This window comes from Nomascus leucogenys, chromosome 8 (genome assembly GCF_006542625.1).
Source record: "Nomascus leucogenys isolate Asia chromosome 8, Asia_NLE_v1, whole genome shotgun sequence".
Classification (NCBI taxonomy): Eukaryota; Metazoa; Chordata; class Mammalia; order Primates; family Hylobatidae; genus Nomascus; species Nomascus leucogenys.
Window position 1 is genome coordinate 50024217 of NC_044388.1, and position 19731 is coordinate 50043947.

General features: G+C 56.4%; 2 protein-coding genes across 2 annotated transcripts in view; one reads left to right on the forward strand and one right to left on the reverse strand.

Moving 5' to 3' along the window:
• Positions 1-19731, reverse strand: part of GMDS (GDP-mannose 4,6-dehydratase) — a 682863-nt gene that overhangs the window by 38240 nt on the left and 624892 nt on the right. The gene's annotated exons all lie outside the window — the stretch shown is intronic.
• FOXC1 (forkhead box C1) lies at positions 9937-13930 on the forward strand. The gene has a single exon (XM_030817232.1). The coding sequence runs from the start codon at positions 10511-10513 to the stop codon at positions 12155-12157; it is 1647 nt and encodes a 548-aa protein (XP_030673092.1). The 5' UTR covers positions 9937-10510; the 3' UTR covers positions 12158-13930.

Sequence of the window (19731 nt, forward strand, 5' to 3'; positions counted from 1 at the left end):
GTGAACTCCTCAAAATTCCAGAAACTCTTCCTAAGAGAAAGAAATCATGCATCCATCATTTTCTTTTTGCCCCAAACGTAGACACAACATTTGTTTGCCTGGTGGATAAAACTGAAAGTTACGCTAATATTGGAAACCCAGATCTGGGCATATCAGAGAAATTTGTTTTTAAAGACATCGCCAAGGACTTTGAATCCAGCACTCGACCTGTATTTCATATTACTCTGATCTAGTCGGGGATGCCTTCTGGGTTCTAAATACTTAATTGGAAAATGTCTGGCACAGCCAGAAAAGAAAGCCCAACTCTCCTTTTATGAGATTTACAGCAGACTGTCAACACCATCTGATAATTGAATCTCCTTGAAATCGGCAGAGCTATAGAGATCTCATCAGGCCAGCTGATGTGCAAACCAGCAAGAAGAAGAAAAAGAATTAGAAAAACTGATTTTACTCCATTTAATGCATAATCAAGGGAAATGCAAAATTTGCCCAACTAAGGAGAAAGAGAAATATAAGGTATAGTTTTCTCAAGCTTTGTTTAGAAGCAAAAGGATCCCTCCACTACATTCCAGCCTGGGTCACAGAGTAAGACTCTCTCTCTCTCTCTCTCTCTCTCTCTCTCCCTCTTTCTCTCTCTATACACACACACACATATATATTTCTATATATATATGGAAATATTATTGTCATGCATTAGCTCTTTTAAAATATCCAAAGATAACATGAAATGAACAAAGCAGGAGGACCTGGGTGAGTCTGAGCCCATTCCAGAAAAAACAGTTGGCAGCAGTAAGAGTGGTGTTTACTAGAAAATTAACCTACTTCCAGCAGACAGTAGACAATGTGACTGATATTAAACAAAATGCGTGGATGTGTTTGCCTTGATGTTGGAAGGGTGGAGCTCCATCTATTTTCCTATTATGTAAAACCCCTGCCCCGCTCCTGCCAAAACATTCTCCCAGTGACACGTCTGCCCGCCTCTGGATGCGTTCCTTACTAAAACAAATACGCCTAACACAGCATCTTTGATAGCAAATGCTCACAAAGGCAAACAATGAAAACTCCTAGGGTGCGTTTCTTAGGATGGCACCGGGTGCCATGCAGAATTGCCACACACAAAAGCAAAACAGTGCTGCTGGCTGACTGGGCCAGGCCCCAGATGTCAGCAACTTTTAGTAACTTGCTCTTTCTCGGCGAGTAACTAATTTCCTCCGCTCTGGGCATCCCACAGTCCTTCCCTAAGAAGTCACCCTGTGTGTAGATGTTGTCTCTTTGAGGAGAGTGATAACTACTCAAGCAAACCATTCTTATAAGCGCACACTTATTTACTCTCACGAATGAAAGGAGAGTGTCTCATGGAAGTAAGATACTGGCACCCTATAAAAGTGCAATTCAACCTTATCTAATCTGCTGCGTGTTTCATCACAGGGATATGCAATCATGGAAGCCTTTGTGCCAAAGGAAGAAGGAAAGGCTCTCACACACGGGCGAGGTGGCGGGGGTCTGTGACCTGGCCCGGACTTTGTGCGGAGCTCTCAGTGAGGACTTCGCGGTCCTGGGGCCAGTAGGTGAGAAAATGATGGATGGGCCGGGTGGGCGACTGCAGGAACGGCCTGGAGAGGGCTTCCTCCTACCATCTGCTCAGGAAGGACGTCAGCGCCAGACTAAACACAGGCCGGCGCGGCTGCAGTGTGCGAGCTTGTGCCCCGGCCGCCGGCCTTTAAAAGCACCTTCCTGCGCGCGAGGGGGAGACACTGGGAGACCAGGCGCCCCGACCCATCGGCTGGTCTTGAGGAGAAGCAGGGCCGCCCCAGACTGTCGCCGCGGCCGGCAGAGCCGGGCGCTCCCCGGGGAGTCTGGGCCGCGGTGCCCCGTGCCCCACTCCACCAGGACTGGGCTTCCCCGGCTCTTCCAGGGAAGAGGGCACAGAGAAGCGCCTGGGCACCCCTGTGGCGGGCCGGACCCCGGGAAAGTAGAGCCCCTGCTGCCCCGCGCACCCCTTGGTGGCCAAACACCTCTGGAGCCCGAGGTCTTGGGCCTCCTGTGGCTCTGCGTCCTGGTTCTCTTCGCCCCGCCAAGGTTGACCTTTGGGTCAATCGTCCAGACCAAGCCAAGCTCGTGTTGGGCAAGGGAGGAATTCCTGGAGAAGGAAAAAGCGCCTGCCAGCCTCCGCCCTTCATTCATCTTCCCTGCCACCCACTCTCTCCTTTTCCCTGCTCCTGCCCCAACCCTGACCCTCAAGGCCCACCTGGCCAAAGACGACAGCTGCGTTAGTCGCTAGGCCTTGGTGGGACTGAAGGCGGAGGTGCCTGGGCCTTTGCTGGGGCAAGGCCGCGGTAGACTGCAAGTCCTGGGTAGAAGCCCTCCTCTCTTCTGAGAGCCTCAGTTTCCCTCTCTATGATTCCAAGGGCTTGACTTTGGTGACTTCTGGACAACCCCGGCATGGTGGTGAGCTACAACCTGAAACCCACTTCCTGCTGCCCATCCCTCCTCCAGCGTCCTCTGGCTGACATCTGCCATGGGTCCGAAAGGAAGTGCTCCTGCTTCCTCAGTGTCCTGAGGCTCCTGGCCTGCCGGCCTGCCTGCCCATCTGTCTGGGGCTGTGGGTAAGAGCCGGCCCACCATTGAGGCAGGGGCAGAAAAGAGCCTCTCTGCTTTATTTGCTGTGTTTTCTGGAGAATCTTCCTTGGGGAAACTAAATGAAGGGAAAAGCAGGAGAGGAGCCACCAGATAGCATCCAGGAGGAGAGAAAAATGCGTTCACCAGCAGGTCCTTTATTCGTTTATACAGAATGTCTGTGTCCAAATATATACCCTTTTTCTGTGCATGCACTTATACCAGTTTCTCCTCATGGCACTGGTGTGAGCATCTCTAGAAGAGTATAGAAGTGTGCAGATAAACCAGACCAGTGCAAGTCAGTATGTGTACACATATATAATAGATTCAAGGGTTGCTGTGGGTAAACATCCTTCCCATAATAATTAGTATTTAGCTTCGTGGATGTCTGCAAAGGGTGTTCTGTTATACACCCAGCTGCTACAAGAAAGCCAAACAGGGAGCAGGCCTCTCTATGTGTTTGTTGATTACACGAATTAGTAAACGTATCATTGATCTGAAATGCACATTTTTTTTTTTTACATTTTAGCAACTGAAACAGAGATGAGATTTACCACTGATGATATTTAATAATTTAGTTTTTTCCCCTCTTAGTGGCTCATAAGCACTGTACCTTATCATAAATGGTGTCTTAGGTCCAGTGAGCCTGTGCAGAGGGCAATTGCGAGGGCTGTGTAATCCTGGGAAAGCTCTTTCTTTCCTTTAAGCTCAGTTTCCTCATGTATAAGATGTAGATCATAATATCCATATCAGCGTCCTTGTGAGGATTAGGTGAAAGGAGTATTTAAAGCACACAGCAGGAGGACCGCATACTAAGTGTTCTGTGCATCCTACCAGTCTTTATAATTGTGGTTATTAGTGTCCGTGTTTAAGATTGGAGAAACATGGAATAAATTTGCCCCTCATTAGCGTGCACACTCTGCCCCAAACCCCTTTTTTTGTGGGGGGTTTTGTAATTCCCCCCACATCCCCTAACTCACATCTAGTGAGTGCGGAGATTTTCTAATTCCCACTGGGGTCCTTGTGACCCCAAGCCAAAGCGGACCTTTAGTAAATGTAAATTCTGCATTTCTCTGCTGCCTTCATTTATAGTCAACCCAGTTGGACTAAAAAGAACTATCAGGGCAACCATAACTAAACACTACAGAGCAAGTGCCTCCTTTCCTTGCATGCATTTATTTCTGTGGAAATTCGCCTATTTGCTACAGTTTGTCTTTTCTTATTTCTTCACTTCCAAACTAAACAGCGCTAATCCGAACGCATACCTCTCTGTGTGCCAACGTTTAGCCTGTGTCTGTGTCTGCTGCGTATGTAAATACGGGCAAGCCTCTCTGTGGGCAAAGCCATGGGTGTGCATGGTCCTTGTTCCCATAGGTGACTTCAGGGTGTGTAATTGCACGTGGGGGTGTGAGACCTCGCCAGCACCGCCACTCACTGGTCCTGTTCTCGAAACCGGTTCTTTGGAGGCTCAGTTTTTGGTAATTAAGACTAAGGAGTGTTTAAAAAACAGAAGTACATTTTCCTGGAAACCAGCAGTCTTTATTTGCAACTTTTATTGGCAAACCTGGCTGCCAGTAAATACATTCCTTGGCATCTCCCACAATGTAATTCACTTGATGGAGCGGCCTTGCCTTTTCTGTAACGTGTACATCAATTAAAAGGGCCGCCTGGAAGGAATGCGTAGTGGTGGCTGAAAGCCCCAGTCTCAGGTCACCTCCCTCCTCTCCAGGAACAAAAGCGTCCGTGGTCTGTGCCTGGAAGTCTGAGATGGTCTCCCCGATGGGGCTATTCCCGCCTGAACCCTGAGGGATGAGAGTTGCAGCCTAGAAAACCAGGTGCCAGGCCCTGCGGGGTCCTACGCCGGCGGCGTGATCTTCCCCAAGCCTCCTCCTCTAGAGACCGGTTCCCAGGGGACGCTGTGGAGGGACAGGCTGAGCCGGCCCTTGGAGCCCGGCGCGGGCAGAGGCGCCGCGGAGACAACGCCTCCGACGGCAGGGGGCGCTCGTAGCACGCGCAGTGCCCGGTGCGGGCGCCCAGGACGGCTGCCGGGCCCCGGGTTCCCGAGGCGCGGGACCTGCCGGGGTCTGGTCCCCCAGCCTGAGAGCCCCAGCCTGGGTCGGCCAAGTGGCCCCCGGGCTTCCACATCATCCCTTTTTCTGCTTATGCTCGCGGGGAAGCGGCGGGAAGCCTGTGGAGGGCGGCCTGGGAGCAGACCACCAGGTCACCAGTGCACGCTTCCAGGCGCCGACCCACTCGCGAGGACCAGCAGTTCCCGGAGGCGTCGGCCCTCAGGTCCTCAGGGGAGGCCAGCTGCACCGAGCCAGGTGTCTGCCTTGTCCCTGTCCTGAGAGGTGCAAACACCGGCCCCGGCCCAGGCCCCCGGGGCTGCTGCCTAGAAGGTTCAGAGCTGGGGGCCGACCGCGCCTTACCCGCAGCAGGCCCGGCGGTGCCTCCGCGTGGTGCCACTCCCCGGCCGGGGTGAGGGACGTCGGAAGCAAGGTCCCAGGGCGCAGGGTTCCGCGAAGGTAGCCCTAGGAAGGAAGGCTGGCTGCAGCCCCGGCGCCTGGGTCCGCTGCGGCGCGGGGCCGGAGACCCGGGAACAGCCAGCCACCTGCAAGGTTGCAGCCCACCTCACCACGCCGGCGGCTCCGGAACTGTCTGTGGGTCTGTCTCACGGAGCAAAGCCTTTCTTCCGACACCCATAGCCAAGGCGCGTCCGTGCAGGGGCACACGCCTTCCGCTCCAGCCCCAAGAAGGCGCCTTCGCCCTGCAGTCCTCCGACGGCCGGCTCCCGCCGCACCCCGCACCTCGCACCCTGGCTCCGGCAGACTCTAGAGCCTGGGAACTCGCCCACCCTGCGCGGCGCGCCCCCCACATGAGCCGAGGTTGGGAGGCTGCGGGGCCTCTGTCCTTGGAGTGCCGTGGAGTGCGGCGGCCGCTCTGAGTCCGCTGGGGACCTGGATGGAGAGAAACTGGGGCTCGTTCGTGCACACACGCACCATTTGTTCTTTCCGATCATCTATCCCTTTACAAATTTTATTTTTATTCTGGATTGTTAATGCAAGACGACAGTTTGAATCTCCATTTACCTCTGCCTGAACACAGGAAGCCCTAAGTCTTTTGAAGCCGGGCACCAAAGTTAAAGATTCACTTCCCGCATTCTCTATGGTCCCCTCTTGCAGCTTAGCTCGGCTCTGAGTCCCCGAAACGCCCTTCGAGGCGGGGGCTTTCCTGCAAAGGGGCGACAGGTGGGCCATCCCGAGGCGGGAACGAGCAGGTGTTGGCTGGCTTTTTCCTGGGTGAGTAATTAGGGGAACCGCCCCTCTAGGGGAGTTAGGAGATGACATTAAATTATCCCGTCACACAAACTTCCCGTGGAGGTCTGCCCCTAGGAGGGCAACTATCGGATTAATCCAACCACGTAGACAGGCAATATGGATCACTTTGTCTTTAAAACAATCGAAAACCAAACGCTCTTTTCGTTGATTGTAGAAATTTTTCTACTAAGGAGGGGGCTGAATTGGAGGGACTGTGCTAACAAACCCTCTACTTGAAAATCCCCCAGCTAAGGAGTATCTGCCCAAGGTCGCGGCCACTCAGATGTTCGGTCCCCACTCCTTCCTCCGCTGAAAAGTCGCACCGATGACTAACGTTGCCTGCCGGCCTGGTGGTTTGAAAACGAATGCCGGGCATTGATACAAGGATATCCTTCCCTACCCCTGGGCTTCTGGTCTAAGCAAAGGAGGCCGAATGGAGAACTAAGACAATTATCTAAGTAATCTAAATAGCTCAAAGCCACCCCCAAGCGGACCTTGCTCCAGTGGTCTGTGATGGCAGCCTAGTGGGCAGTTTTCTAGTGGCCCTCTGGGGTTAATTGCCTTAATCTTCCACTTTGTCTCCCCCAGCAAAGGGAAAGATGCTAAAGCAGCTGTGGACTTGCAGCCTCCCTCCTGTGTATGCAGTGCCTCCAGGAATCACTGCCCCACTGGAGCAGGAGAAGCGCCTTCCCTCATGCCCTAAGCCTGCCTTTTCTGCTGTCCCCAGCTCCTGGGCCAGGTGGAGCCCCCCCGAAGCTGGTTTCTACCTACCCTCGCCTCCCCACTGCAGCCCACAGGTCGGCTTTCAGGGCTGAACCCAGAGCCCAGGGGATGGAGACGCCAGAAAGCGGGGAGGTAAGGGAGAGGGCGTCTAGGCACACCACAGAGGTGACTGCGCTGTGACGGGGACAATCCGCACAACACGAGCTAAGCTCACACCCCCAGGGAGTGATTTTTCTGGACTGCCCCCATCCCAATCTCCACTCCCTCTGCTTTACTTGAAAAAGAAAGAGAGCTCCTTCTGGCTCCTGGTGACCCATATTTAGGACACCATCCCATCCCCCAGCACACACATTCCTACAGTGTCACCTGGTCCCCAATCCGAGCATTTCCTGAAGTGCTCGCCACATTCCCCTTCCTGGTGCTTTTCTATGGTGGGGCCAGGGGAGGCCTTGTTTTGAACATCGCTGTGACGTCACTCCCCCTCCTCCGAGCTAAGCACCCCTCGGTGGGCCCTGGGAATTATTGCTTGGCCTGCTGGGGAGGGGCGGAGTGTGGGCCCAGGGAGGGTTCCACCAAACCTCCATTACCGCTGTCACCTGCGGGGCCTTCAGGCTGCAAGTACGTGAGGTGTCAGAAAAGAAGCCGAAGGGTTCCTGTGGGGGCTCTTCTGCCAAATGAGTCAAGAGATGTGCGGAAGAGGATGACTGAAGTACCCCGTGGAGTAGCAGAAAGGGGCGTCAAAAACTGTAACCTGAAAATAAAAACTTTAACCTGTTCCCCAAAAGACTTCACGCCTGCGTCTTAATGTTCAAAGAACACCATTAACAACAAAAATGAAATAAGAAAAGTGCTTGAAATACAATCAAGCCGCTTACTGGAGGCTTGCTTCCGAGTAAGTTTATAAAACCCAAATGCAAATATCTTTTCCTGGCGAATATCCAGAGCTAAACCAGTGGAAAGTTGATCTTGATAAAACTACATCCCTCCATTTTTTTTCGCATGCCAGATACTAATTTCATAACGGCAACTTTTATACCCAAAACGGAGAGCTGAGAACACCGCTGCAGTTCGATTTGCAATTTACATAACAAGCTGTTTACACTTCACTGGGCCGATGGAGGGAGGAGGCAGGGAAGAGCAGGAGGCGACAGGCTGGTGGGGGAGGGGGCAGCGGGGCACAATTGCCTGTTGCAAAACTCGGGGCCGAAGGCGTTTCCCGCATTCGGAAAACAAAGCATCCGTAATCGCTGCGTTCATCTCCGCGCACCGCTAGCAGTGTTAAAGGCAGCTTAAAGACCGAATTCACCACTCGCTGAGGTGTTCAGGGAGACCACTGAAGTCTCCTCCAGGCTGAAGCCAGAGCACTCCTTAAAGCCTCGACCAGGGGGGCTGATAAGACCTTCAGGGTGCCGGGCTGGGGGCTGAACACGAATTAAGTGTTCAAGTCGTGGGGCTTCACCACCACCCTCGCCCCTGTCTAGTGTCCTTGGCACCCAGCAAGTACTGAGCCTCCTGTTGGTGCTTCTCCAACCCACCAGTGACTTGGCCCGCAAACCACCTGGAAAAGCAGTCTCCAGCCCCCGGCGCACAGCAGGCCAGGAGGCAGCTGCCCCGGGATTCAGAGCAACCTCGGGGCAACCCTCCCTCCTCCAAAGGCCAGTTCTAGAAGTGGCAGGTCCTCTTTCCTTCGATGTCAATGTCCATTATGAAACAGTAATTTTTAAACGTTCAGGTGACACGGAGATGCGCCTGCTACACGTCAGCGTCCTTCACATGTAACAACCGAAGCTGCAATTTGAATTTTCCTGCCAACGTGAGGAAGCCGGGATTCGAACCGGGGAGACCAAAGGGGTCCCGAACGTGTCCTTGGAGTTAATACATGGTCGGAAATCAGGGGCAGCGGAGCTGTTAAATGCGTCACGCACGCCTCTTCGCAGTCTCCTGAACTCGCCACTTCCCCCAGCTTCTAGTGAACGACTTGGGATTCAGCCTCCGGGAGGGTCTCTCCTCAAATCGCTAAAATGCAGAATCGCCGTGCCGGGGGAGGGAGGCCTGGCTCTTCCCTGCTCCTTCGTTTCTTTCCCTCATTGCTCTTCTTCCTGTCCCATTCCAACCACCCAGCGACGGCAAATCTCAGGCGTGCGCACAACGAGCGGGGGCCCTTCTGTGCGTATCCCCCCAGAATCCTTGAACCGCCCTCTAGGTGCGATCCTGCACATTCCCCCAGACACACCCGTTATCTCTGCGAGCCGGCAGCCCCGCGCATGTGGAGATGGAGACTGGCCCGGGGAAGCGTTAAGCTCTTAGACATATTTATTTGCTTCTTGTCATCACACCTGCTAATGTCACCGAGCCCGCAGCCTGACCCCTCATCTCAGCCGAAACGCGCCTGACGGGATCAGAGGGGGAGGCGGCGCGGCGAGCCGGTGGGACCCTGGTGGGCGAGCAGGGGAGCGCGGGGAAGCAGCTGGGCTCCGGCAGCCCTTGCCGTCCGCACCCTCAGGCCGCCAAGGGCCGGCCCCCCGGGGAGGGGGGCGAGAAGTAGGGCGGCCCACAGCCGGGCAGGCTCATCCTTCGCGGGTGAACGGCCGTCGGAAACTCCCAGCAGGGCCCCGCACCCCTTGCCTTAATTTCGACTGGGGAGGGGTCATGGAGGGGGGCCAGATGGGCGACGAACCTTCTTCCCCACCGCGAACAGGGCCTGGCTGTGACCGAGCCCTCAAAATCATGTCTTTTGTAGCCGAGTTCAGGACAGGAGAACCTCCAAGTGGAGAAAAGCCGGAGACGTCAGTGACCCGAGTGAGACTGGCGTTGGAGAAGGGAGGGAAGGGGCTGCGGGAGAGGAGAGGCGGCGGGGAGGAGAGGCCGGGGCAACCCCAGCGCTGGCGTCGGCGGGGCTGGCGAAGGAATGAGAGCGAGCCAGCACGAGGCGGGGCGGAGACGCCAGGGCCACTCGGGAGCCGTGGACGGAGGAAGGGTCTGCACGGGGCCCGGGAGTACCCAGGAAGTCTGCGCGAACAGCGGGCGTGGGTCCGGAGGGCCCGGGGTGGGAGGTCTGCCGGGCGCCGGCGGCAGGCAGGTGGACTGCACGGGGCGAACCGACGGCGGGCCGGTCGCCGGCGCGGGCGCAGGGCCGGGGCCCGGGCCAGGGCGCCCGGCGCGCGTGTGGTCAGCCCCGCGGTCCTCCGGCCTCCGGGAGCGGGCCGGCAGGGCTCGGCCTCCGGCTCATTCAGAGGCGGTTCTCACCTCCCATTGGCTGCCGCCGCTGGCGGGGCGGGGCTCCGCTGCCCGGAAAAAAGTGTAACTGCGTAAAAAAGTCCTCGCCTGGGTGACGGATGCTCAAAAGTTCAGAAGTTTTCCCAATGCTTCCTTAAGCGGCTGGCGCGCGAGAGACCGAGAAAAGGTGACGCGGGGCCCGGGCAGGCGGCCGGCGCGCGGCCCCCCCCCCCCGCCCTGGTTATTTGGCCGCCTTCGGCAGCTCAGGGCAGAGTCTCCTGGAAGGCGCAGGCAGTGTGGCGAGAAGGGCGCCTGCTTGTTCTTTCTTTTTGTCTGCTTTCCCCGGTTTGCGCCTGGAAGCTGCGCCGCGAGTTCCTGCAAGGCGGTCTGCCGCGGCCGGGCCCGGCCTTCTCCCCTCGCAGCGACCCCGCCTCGCGGCCGTGCGGGCCCCGAGGTAGCCGGAGGCGCCAGCCCCAGCGAGCGCCGGGAGAGGCGGCAGCGCCGCCGGACGCACAGCGCAGCGGGCCGGCACCAGCTCGGCCGGGCCCGGACTCGGACTCGGCGGCCGGCGCGGCGCGGCCCGGCCCGAGCGAGGGTGGGGGGCGGCGGGCGGCGCGGGGCGGCGGCGAGAGGGGGCCATGCAGGCGCGCTACTCCGTGTCCAGCCCCAACTCCCTGGGAGTGGTGCCCTACCTCGGCGGCGAGCAGAGCTACTACCGCGCGGCGGCCGCGGCGGCCGGGGGCGGCTACACCGCCATGCCGGCCCCCATGAGCGTGTACTCGCACCCTGCGCACGCCGAGCAGTACCCGGGCGGCATGGCCCGCGCCTACGGGCCCTACACGCCACAGCCGCAGCCCAAGGACATGGTGAAGCCGCCCTATAGCTACATCGCGCTCATCACCATGGCCATCCAGAACGCCCCGGACAAGAAGATCACCCTGAACGGCATCTACCAGTTCATCATGGACCGCTTCCCCTTCTACCGGGACAACAAGCAGGGCTGGCAGAACAGCATCCGCCACAACCTCTCGCTCAACGAGTGCTTCGTCAAGGTGCCGCGCGACGACAAGAAGCCGGGCAAGGGCAGCTACTGGACGCTGGACCCGGACTCCTACAACATGTTCGAGAACGGCAGCTTCCTGCGGCGGCGGCGGCGCTTCAAGAAGAAGGACGCGGTGAAGGACAAGGAGGAGAAGGACAGGCTGCACCTCAAGGAGCCGCCCCCGCCCGCGCCGCCCGAGCAGGCCGACGGCAACGCGCCCGGCCCGCAGCCGCCGCCCGTGCGCATCCAGGACATCAAGACCGAGAACGGTACGTGCCCCTCGCCGCCCCAGCCCCTGTCCCCGGCCGCCGCCCTGGGCAGCGGCAGCGCCGCCGCGGTGCCCAAGATCGAGAGCCCCGACAACAGCAGCAGCAGCCTGTCCGGCGGGAGCAGTCCCCCGGGCAGCCTGCCGTCGGCGCGGCCGCTCAGCCTGGACGGTGCGGATTCCGCGCCGCCGCCGCCGCCCGCGCCCTCCGCCCCGCCGCCGCACCATAGCCAGGGCTTCAGCGTGGACAACATCATGACGTCGCTGCGGGGGTCGCCGCAGAGCGCGGCCGCGGAGCTCAGCTCCGGCCTTCTGGCCTCGGCGGCCGCGTCCTCGCGCGCAGGGATCGCACCCCCGCTGGCGCTCGGCGCCTACTCGCCCGGCCAGAGCTCCCTCTACAGCTCCCCCTGCAGCCAGAGCTCCAGCGCGGGCAGCTCGGGCGGCGGCGGCGGCGGCGCGGGGGGCGCGGGGGGCGCGGGCGGCGCCGGGACCTACCACTGCAACCTGCAGGCCATGAGCCTGTACGCGGCCGGCGAGCGCGGGGGTCACTTGCAGGGCGCGCCCGGGGGTGCGGGCGGCTCGGCCGTGGACGACCCCCTGCCCGACTACTCTCTGCCTCCGGTCACCAGCAGCAGCTCGTCGTCCCTGAGTCACGGCGGCGGCGGCGGCGGCGGCGGCGGAGGCCAGGAGGCCGGCCACCACCCTGCGGCCCACCCAGGCCGCCTCACCTCGTGGTACCTGAACCAGGCGGGCGGAGACCTGGGCCACTTGGCGAGCGCGGCGGCGGCGGCGGCGGCCGCGGGCTACCCGGGCCAGCAGCAGAACTTCCACTCGGTGCGGGAGATGTTCGAGTCACAGAGGATCGGCTTGAACAACTCCCCAGTGAACGGGAATAGTAGCTGTCAAATGGCCTTCCCTTCCAGCCAGTCTCTGTACCGCACGTCCGGAGCTTTCGTCTACGACTGTAGCAAGTTTTGACACCACCTCAAAGCCGAACTGAACCGAACCCCAAAGCAGGAAAAGCTAAAGGAACCCATCAAGGCAAAATCGAAACTAAAAAAAAAAATCCAATTAAAAAAAAAAAACCCTGAGAATATTCACCACACCAGCGAACAGAATATCCTTTCAAAAATTCAGCTCACCAGCACGAAGAAGACTCTGTTTTCTTAACAGATTAATTCAGAGCCACCTCCACTTTGCCTTGTCTAAATAAACAAACCCGTAAACTGTTTTGTACAGAGACAGCAAAATCATGGTTTATTAAAGGACAGTGTTACTCCAGATAACACGTAAGTTTCTTCTTGCTTCTCAGAGACCTGCTTCCCCTCCTCCCGTCTCCCCTCTCTTGCCTTCTTCCTTGCCTCTCACCTGTAAGATATTATTTTATCCTATGTTGAAGGGAGGGGGAAAGTCCCCGTTTATGAAAGTCGCTTTCTTTTTATTCATGGACTTGTTTTAAAATGTAAATTGCAACATAGTAATTTATTTTTAATTTGTAGTTGGATGTCGTGGACCAAACGCCAGAAAGTGTTTCCAAAACCTGACGTTAAATTGCCTGAAACTTAAAAATTGTGCTTTTTTTCTCATTATAAAAAGGGAAACTGTATTAATCTTATTCTATCCTCTTTTCTTTCTTTTTGTTGAACATATTCATTGTTTATTAATAAATTACCATTCAGTTTGAATGAGACCTATATGTCTGGATACTTTAATAGAGCTTTAATTATTACGAAAAAAAATTTCAGAGATAAAACACTAGAAGTTACCTATTCTCCACCTAAATCTCTGAAAAATGGAGAAACCCTCTGACTAGTCCATGTCAAATTTTACTAAAAGTCTTTTTGTTTAGATTTATTTTCCTGCAGCATCTTCTGCAAAATGTACTATATAGTCAGCTTGCTTTGAGGCTAGTAAAAAGATATTTTTCTAAACAGATTGGAGTTGGCATATAAACAAATACATTTTCTCACTAATGACAGACCATGATTCGGAAATTTTAAGCCCATGAATCAGCCGCGGTCTTACCACGGTGATACCTATGTGCCGAGAGATGGGACTGTGCGGCCAGATGTGTACAGATAAATATTTGGCTTGTGTATTCCATATAAAATTGCAATGCATATTATACATCCCTGTGAGCCAGATGCTGAATAGACTTTTTCCTATTAATTTCAGTCCTTTATAAAAGGAAAAATAAACCAGTTTTTAAATGTATGTATATAATTCTCCCCCATTTACAATCCTTCATGTATTACATAGAAGGATTGCTTTTTTAAAAATATACTGCGAGTTGGAAAGGGATATTTAATCTTTGGGAAACTATTTTAGAAAATAATGTTTGTAGAACAATTATTTTTGAAAAAGATTTAAAGCAATAACAAGAAGGAAGGCGAGAGGAGCAGAACATTTTGGTCTAGGGTGGTTTCTTTTTAAACCATTTTTTCTTGTTAATTTACAGGGGACAATCCGGATTGGGCCCCCCCTTTTGTAAATAACCCAGGAAATGTAATAAATTCATTATCTTAGGGTGATCTGCCCTGCCAATCAGACTTTGGGGAGATGGCGATTTGATTACAGACGTTCGGGGGGGGGGGGGCCTTGCAGTTTGTTTTGGAGATAATACAGTTTCCTGCTATCTGCCGCTCCTATCTAGAGGCAACACTTGAGCAGTAATTGCTGTTGCTTGTTGTCAAAATTTGATCATTGTTAAAGGATTGCTGCAAATAAATACACTTTAATTTCAGTCAAAAACTGCTCTACGTGGCCTGTGATTCGCTCGGTCCCCTCCCCCAGGGTCGTCACCTAATCGCCGGGAAGATCGCAGCGGCGCTGGCGCGGGTGTCTCCTCCGGGCAGGCCGGCTGGGGGTGGCCTCACGGCCCCGTTTAAATCTCGCTGGGCCGTCGCGGCGCTAGGTCCCGGGGCTGCCTCCAGCTGCCTCGGGTTACAGCCTCGCTCGAGGCGGGGGAAGGGGAGGGGGTGAAGGTAAAGACCCATCGCCGGGCTCCAGGAGTTTGGTGTTACTGCTCCACTTTGGGGAGCCGAGCGAGGAGCTGGGATTTGCGGACAAAGGGCCCGCCGCCGGAGCTGGGGTGTCGAGGCCCGGAAGGGGAGCTGCAGCAGGTGACTTACGGCCCTGTCCCCACGGGCGGGCTGGCCCAGCCCCAGGCGGAGCAGCTCGGCCGCCGGAGACGGTAGCGTTCTCGACGTGTCTGGTTGGACTCTGTGGAGTAGGGGGTGGCGGGTGGAGACCCGCGCGGCCCACGCCTGGCTTTCCGGCTGGGGCGTTTCTCGCAGGCCCAGTCCTTTCCGAGTGGCGCCCGCCCCGACGCCGGCCTCCTGGACGCCGCTCGCGACGGGAACGCTCTCCAGCTAATTAGCTGTAATTACCCGCGGCGGCCCGGGCCCGGCTTCTGTTTGCGTTTGGAGCTCCTTCCTCCCCACACCCCGCTCCGCTGCCTCCCTCCCCAGATTAGCCCCGGCCTCCGCGGCCTCCTCCTGAAATGAGTCGTTGGAGAAAACAGAGTTAAAGGAGACCCCTGGTAGTTTACTGGGCTCGTCGCAGGCGGGGTCGGGGTGCCGGGAAGACCCCGCTGAGACAGGGCGGCAGGCGCGGAGTTGCCGGGGATGGGGACCGGGCAGGGGGCGCCGAGCGGGGAGAAGCGCCCTCGGGACTCTGGCCGCGACGCTCGGAGGAGCCCGCTCCCTCGCCCGGTCACCCCGCGTCTCCGCCTGGCGCTGCAGGGCCCCGCCGAGCTCTCACTTCCTCCTCGCTGGCCTTCTTTGTTGTGAAGACACACGTGTGTTTAGGAGCGCTGCTGGGGTGGAAAGGTCAGAGGCACTTCATTGCTCACGGGTGACAGCTCGCCCCGCGCCGGCCCGCAGCCTCCAGGCGCGGGACCCGGAGCTGCGCGTTTGCAGGACCGCCCCCGGCCCACCCGCCTCGGCCTGGCCGCACCAGACCTGCCCGGGCCAGCGCGGCGGCCCCAGGCGGCCTCCCCGGCAGGGCTGCGTCCTCGCGCGGTGTGTGAGGTTTGCAGAGGCCGCCAATCACTTGGCAGTGGCTGTGCGGGGAGTCGCTCGGCCTCAAGGACGCCAGAAGCCCTCGGGCGAGCGGCAGGCTCAGCGTGTTCGGAGCCCACGTGCCTGCGACTCTCCACTCTCCCTGGGTCTCGGCTTTGCGGCCCGGAGGAGGTGGCGGCCGCAGTCAGCCCCGGCCTAGGCCCAGGTCGGCAGTGGAAAGCCCGGCGGGCTTTCTGCACCGTTCCCAGCGGCGGGAGCGAGCTGCTGGGGTGACCTGGGCGAGGGAAAGAGTCGACTCGCTCCCGGCTGGGGGCCCTTCTGAGTCTGGCCTGCCGAGGAGTGGGCCGAGAGCAGCCCCTGTCCTTCCTTGCGGGGCTCCAGTCCCAGCTGCAGGAGAGGAAGCGGCTATGGGGCGAAGCGCGGTGCTTTGGTTTCTGCGGCCAGCGAGGAGCCCCTGGCCCACAGGTCGAGAGTGGTCATGGGCGTGCGCGAGCAAAGCGTCTTAGCAACTTGCTTTACCCTCTTCTATTCGAATGTTTGAAAATTAGGCATGAAACATACATGTGTCTAAGAAGGTGTTTGTGTTAAACATACATGACGTAGTCATTTCTGCACTCGCTGCTGTGCAAGTTTAGAAGCTATGTTAGTGGAAGGAGAAAAGTTCTGCTCATTATTCGGATTTTAAAAACCACATCTATGTAATGTCTGCTACTATCAGTACATTACCTTTTCCATTCTCACATCCGATTCAAGAAAACCAACTTCTGCCAACCTTATTTAACGTGGAACTACTTATTCCTTAGAGGTTTGCACGTTTGGTTTGTACTGTTCTAGGAATAAGGATAATTTTCCTGTGAAATATTCTAAGAAAAACTCCTTGATATTTTAACTAATAGCCAGTACATTTTGAAATTAGCCTGTGACAGCGGTCCAGATCCATGGCGGGGGATTGGCTAATTTTTAAAATAGCCTCTGTAAAAAGCTTTAGGAGAGTAGGTATTTTGTCCTTTATGTAGAAATGGGCACATTTATTTTAATGGCAATTTATGCCATGACTACATAAATGCCAGCATGCCACATGCCATAGGCAGTCTTGCATTTGGCATGTTGCACGTGTGGGAAGAACCGGTGCTGTATTTTCCAGGGTTATGTAGTTAGCAGACCTTTTTCACCAGACTGAGTGCAAACAAGCATGCATTTTACAATTTATTATTCCACAAAATTTGTGTCATTAATAATCGATGCTTGCAAAGGAATAAGGCTCGATTGTACTGGTGGCCTATAAGCTCCTGGCTGTTTCCTGCCGGGTCAGAAACAAGGGTCAGGAAACAAGAGTGCCTTATAGTCCTATTGGGCTCTCCCTAACTTTGACAGGCGAGGAAAGGACCTGGGGCAGGAAGGGTCTCCATTTTTAAGGCGGACTGTCATTAGTTTTGTTCTTAATGGTGCAGGTGGAGGCTGTCTGGACAGATTGCCCAGGAGGGACAAGAGGTGTCCATACTTGATCAGGCCTCAGGCACCCACACCCGTGTTCTCTGAGGCTGTTAGTGGCACCCAAAGCAAGGCCAGTTGGAGTGACAGTTTCCCTCTACTCCTGCCCCATCGCTGAGAGCTCTGTGAGAGGGGCTCTCATTTGCGAGGCCCCCCCCCCGCCCCCATTTGCTTCAGAGCTTAGCTCTGAGTCCCCTGCTCCTTGGGCCTGCCTGGTATTGCAGGGCCTTCTCCACTATAGGCATTTCATGGACAGTTCATGAAGCCATTAGCCCCTTCCCACCCGTCATAAACAAATGTCGTGTTAGGGGCAAGATTGATGGTGGCCAAGTCATAAAGCTGGCCAGGCAGGACAGAATATGATTGTGTGCGGGCAGCCATTCTTCAGCCAAGCAGAGAGATTGGGGTGTGGGACCAAGAGACTGTGTCAGTCTTCCCCCCACCAATCTGAGGGGGAGCTCAGGAGAGCTCCCGACAGGAAAGTTTAATTTATTCTGACAACGTCCACTTAGGCAGGAAGAGAAACCCACTGAGATTTGCCATGGGGCCCTAAATGCCAGCTTCAGAAAGCCCACTTTCTGAAATCTCCTGTTTCCATTTATAACAAAGCCAAAAGTTTCCCTGCAAAGAGCTTTTATTACTGATGCTTTCCCTCCCACCTTAACCGAATGTCTTCCTTTGCAGCTGGAGCTCTATCTTCTTGTCTGAAACTTCTGAGGCCTTGATTTCCCACCCTCTTTTATCCCATCTCCCCCTTTTCGGTGGGAATCCACCATAACCATTAGGCTCTGTGCGTCTTTGTGTCTGTCTCTTCGTCTCTGTCACTTTTCCCCATCCTTCTCCCTTCCTGCCCCCACAGAAGGCTGTGGCGCCCCCAAGTTTCTCCGGGATGTCCCCACTCCCAGCCCAGCTCAGGGGCCTGCATGCCTGCCCTCCACTGCACCATCTGGGGGATGGGCCGGATGCAGCCCTGATGCGGAGCTTGCGCCCAGGCCTCAACAGACTTGGGGCCACACTGCAGCCGGACAGGCAGGTTCCAGGTCCTAGTCGGCTGGGAAAGAAGCAATACTTAAGTAAATGAATTCCAGCTCCAAAACCCATTCAGGAAAATGAAAGCAGCTTCTCCACGAACCTTCTCAACGTGATTACGAGTGGAAAATTGAGCAAAATGTACCATATCCACCTTATTGGAAACCAAAGTACGACGCGGAGAGCATACAGCTCAATTTAAGACCTTTGTTGTGCTCCTTTCCCATCTTACCCTGGCCCCAAAGAAACCCTCTGGTTTATATTATTTTTTTGGTTGTTTACTTGATTTTTTCCCTCACTGATTTCAAATTTGCAGCATATTGAGCGTATTATGGGAGATGCAGTAGGATCTGGAATTTCCTTGCACGTAGACCTGGCCCTGTCTTGGAGAAGGCTGGAGCTCACACAGGGAGATACAGCCAGAGAGAAGAGGCTGGGTCTGTGTGGTCCTCGGGGAGGGCTTGGAATTGTTCCCAGCTCAGAATCTCCCTGCCTGGGGTTGGGAGGGTGACCTGGCAAGCCTCAGTGGGGCTTCTCCCTGGCCCCCTCCTGGTCCAGAGGATGCCTCCCTTTCTCCAAAGAGCATCTTCTCTCTCTGGCCTGTCCGTGGGCCCCTCCAAGCCCACTGGTCCCCATGGGTGTCATTAGGACTTGACGGGTCCACCCTCTCCTGCAGCTGCCACTGCAGGCTGCTCCTACTGAGGGGACTCAGTGGGCTGCTCCTTGGCCCCCTAAGTCAACACAGCTTGGTGCTACTTGGGTGGGCATGGGAGAGCAATTTGTGAGCCCAGCAAGTGAGCATCAGAGCGGGAGCCAGGACCAGGCAGTGAGGCCTCTGGCTTGACCCAACTGGTGGGACCCCAGGCAGGGCCTAGCGAGGCGGAGGAGGCTCCAGGGAGGGGCTCCAGCAGGGTGGTTATGTGGTTCCATGCACTCAAGGTTGGGAAAGGAAGGAGTTTTTTGGAGAGCTTTGAGGACGACTTAGATCCCGAGATGGGGGAGAGGGAGATGGAAAGAGAGGGGAGGGAAGAAGTGGAGAGAGAGACATACCCCCTCCCATTACCTACCCCGGGGAAAAAGCAGGAAAACCAACACATTTAGCGCCATTAACTCTTGAGGCCTCCACATTTCCTTCAGTATAAAAGCAGGTCATTGGTCCCGGAGGCTGTGCCGGGGCTCGTTAAAGGCTACAAACAAACCGGACGGGTGGGAAGCACGTTTCAGCGGCGACTGGATTTTTAAAAATCTGCTGGTAGAGTGACAACAAAAATTGTCCTCCAAGTTGGCAAAATCGGCGTCCCAGACCGTGCGCAGAAGGGTCCTGCGAGGCCTGTCCCCGGAGCCCCGCGCCAGTCCTGGAGGCCCGGCTGGGTCCGCAGCCCGGTGTTCACTCGTGGGTCGGGCCCGGCCGCGGGGTCTTGCCGCAGCCGGGACACTCAGGACAGCAGCGGCTGGGGAGCCGGGGCCAGGGGCTTCCTTGCGATGCCAATGATTTTTATTATTATCACTCGCAAACGACACACGCGGCCAAGGCCGGGCCTCACAGTGGCTGTGCTGGTCATCGCGTGGAGCAGTGCGCGCTAACCCAGGGGCGAGAGGGGCGCGCCCGGTGTCCCAGGGAGAGCTTCGAAGGAAGACGCCCACCGTGGTTCCCACAGTCAGGGACAGTCTGGGTACTAGAAATTCCCAGAGAGAACTCGAGGGGCTGATGTCCTGGGTCACCAGTCCCTGGTGCCTGTGGGGCTTCCTGCGCGCCCACCCCCATCTCCCTCCCCCCTCCCCCCACCTCAGGTTCGACGGATTCTCCCGGAGGCGCAGGACAGTGATTTACAGTAAGTGTTTGGTGACAGTGGAATAACGTGACAGTCCGCTGCATTTGCCAGCTGGCTCCTGGGCGGGCCTACCCGCCCGGCCCGACCCGAGTCGAGTCTTCGGAGCCGCCGGGTAAAGCCCCCTCCCCCGCCCCGGTGCAGCCCCGCGTTCCCCGCGCCCGGCGCTGCCGGGGAAAAG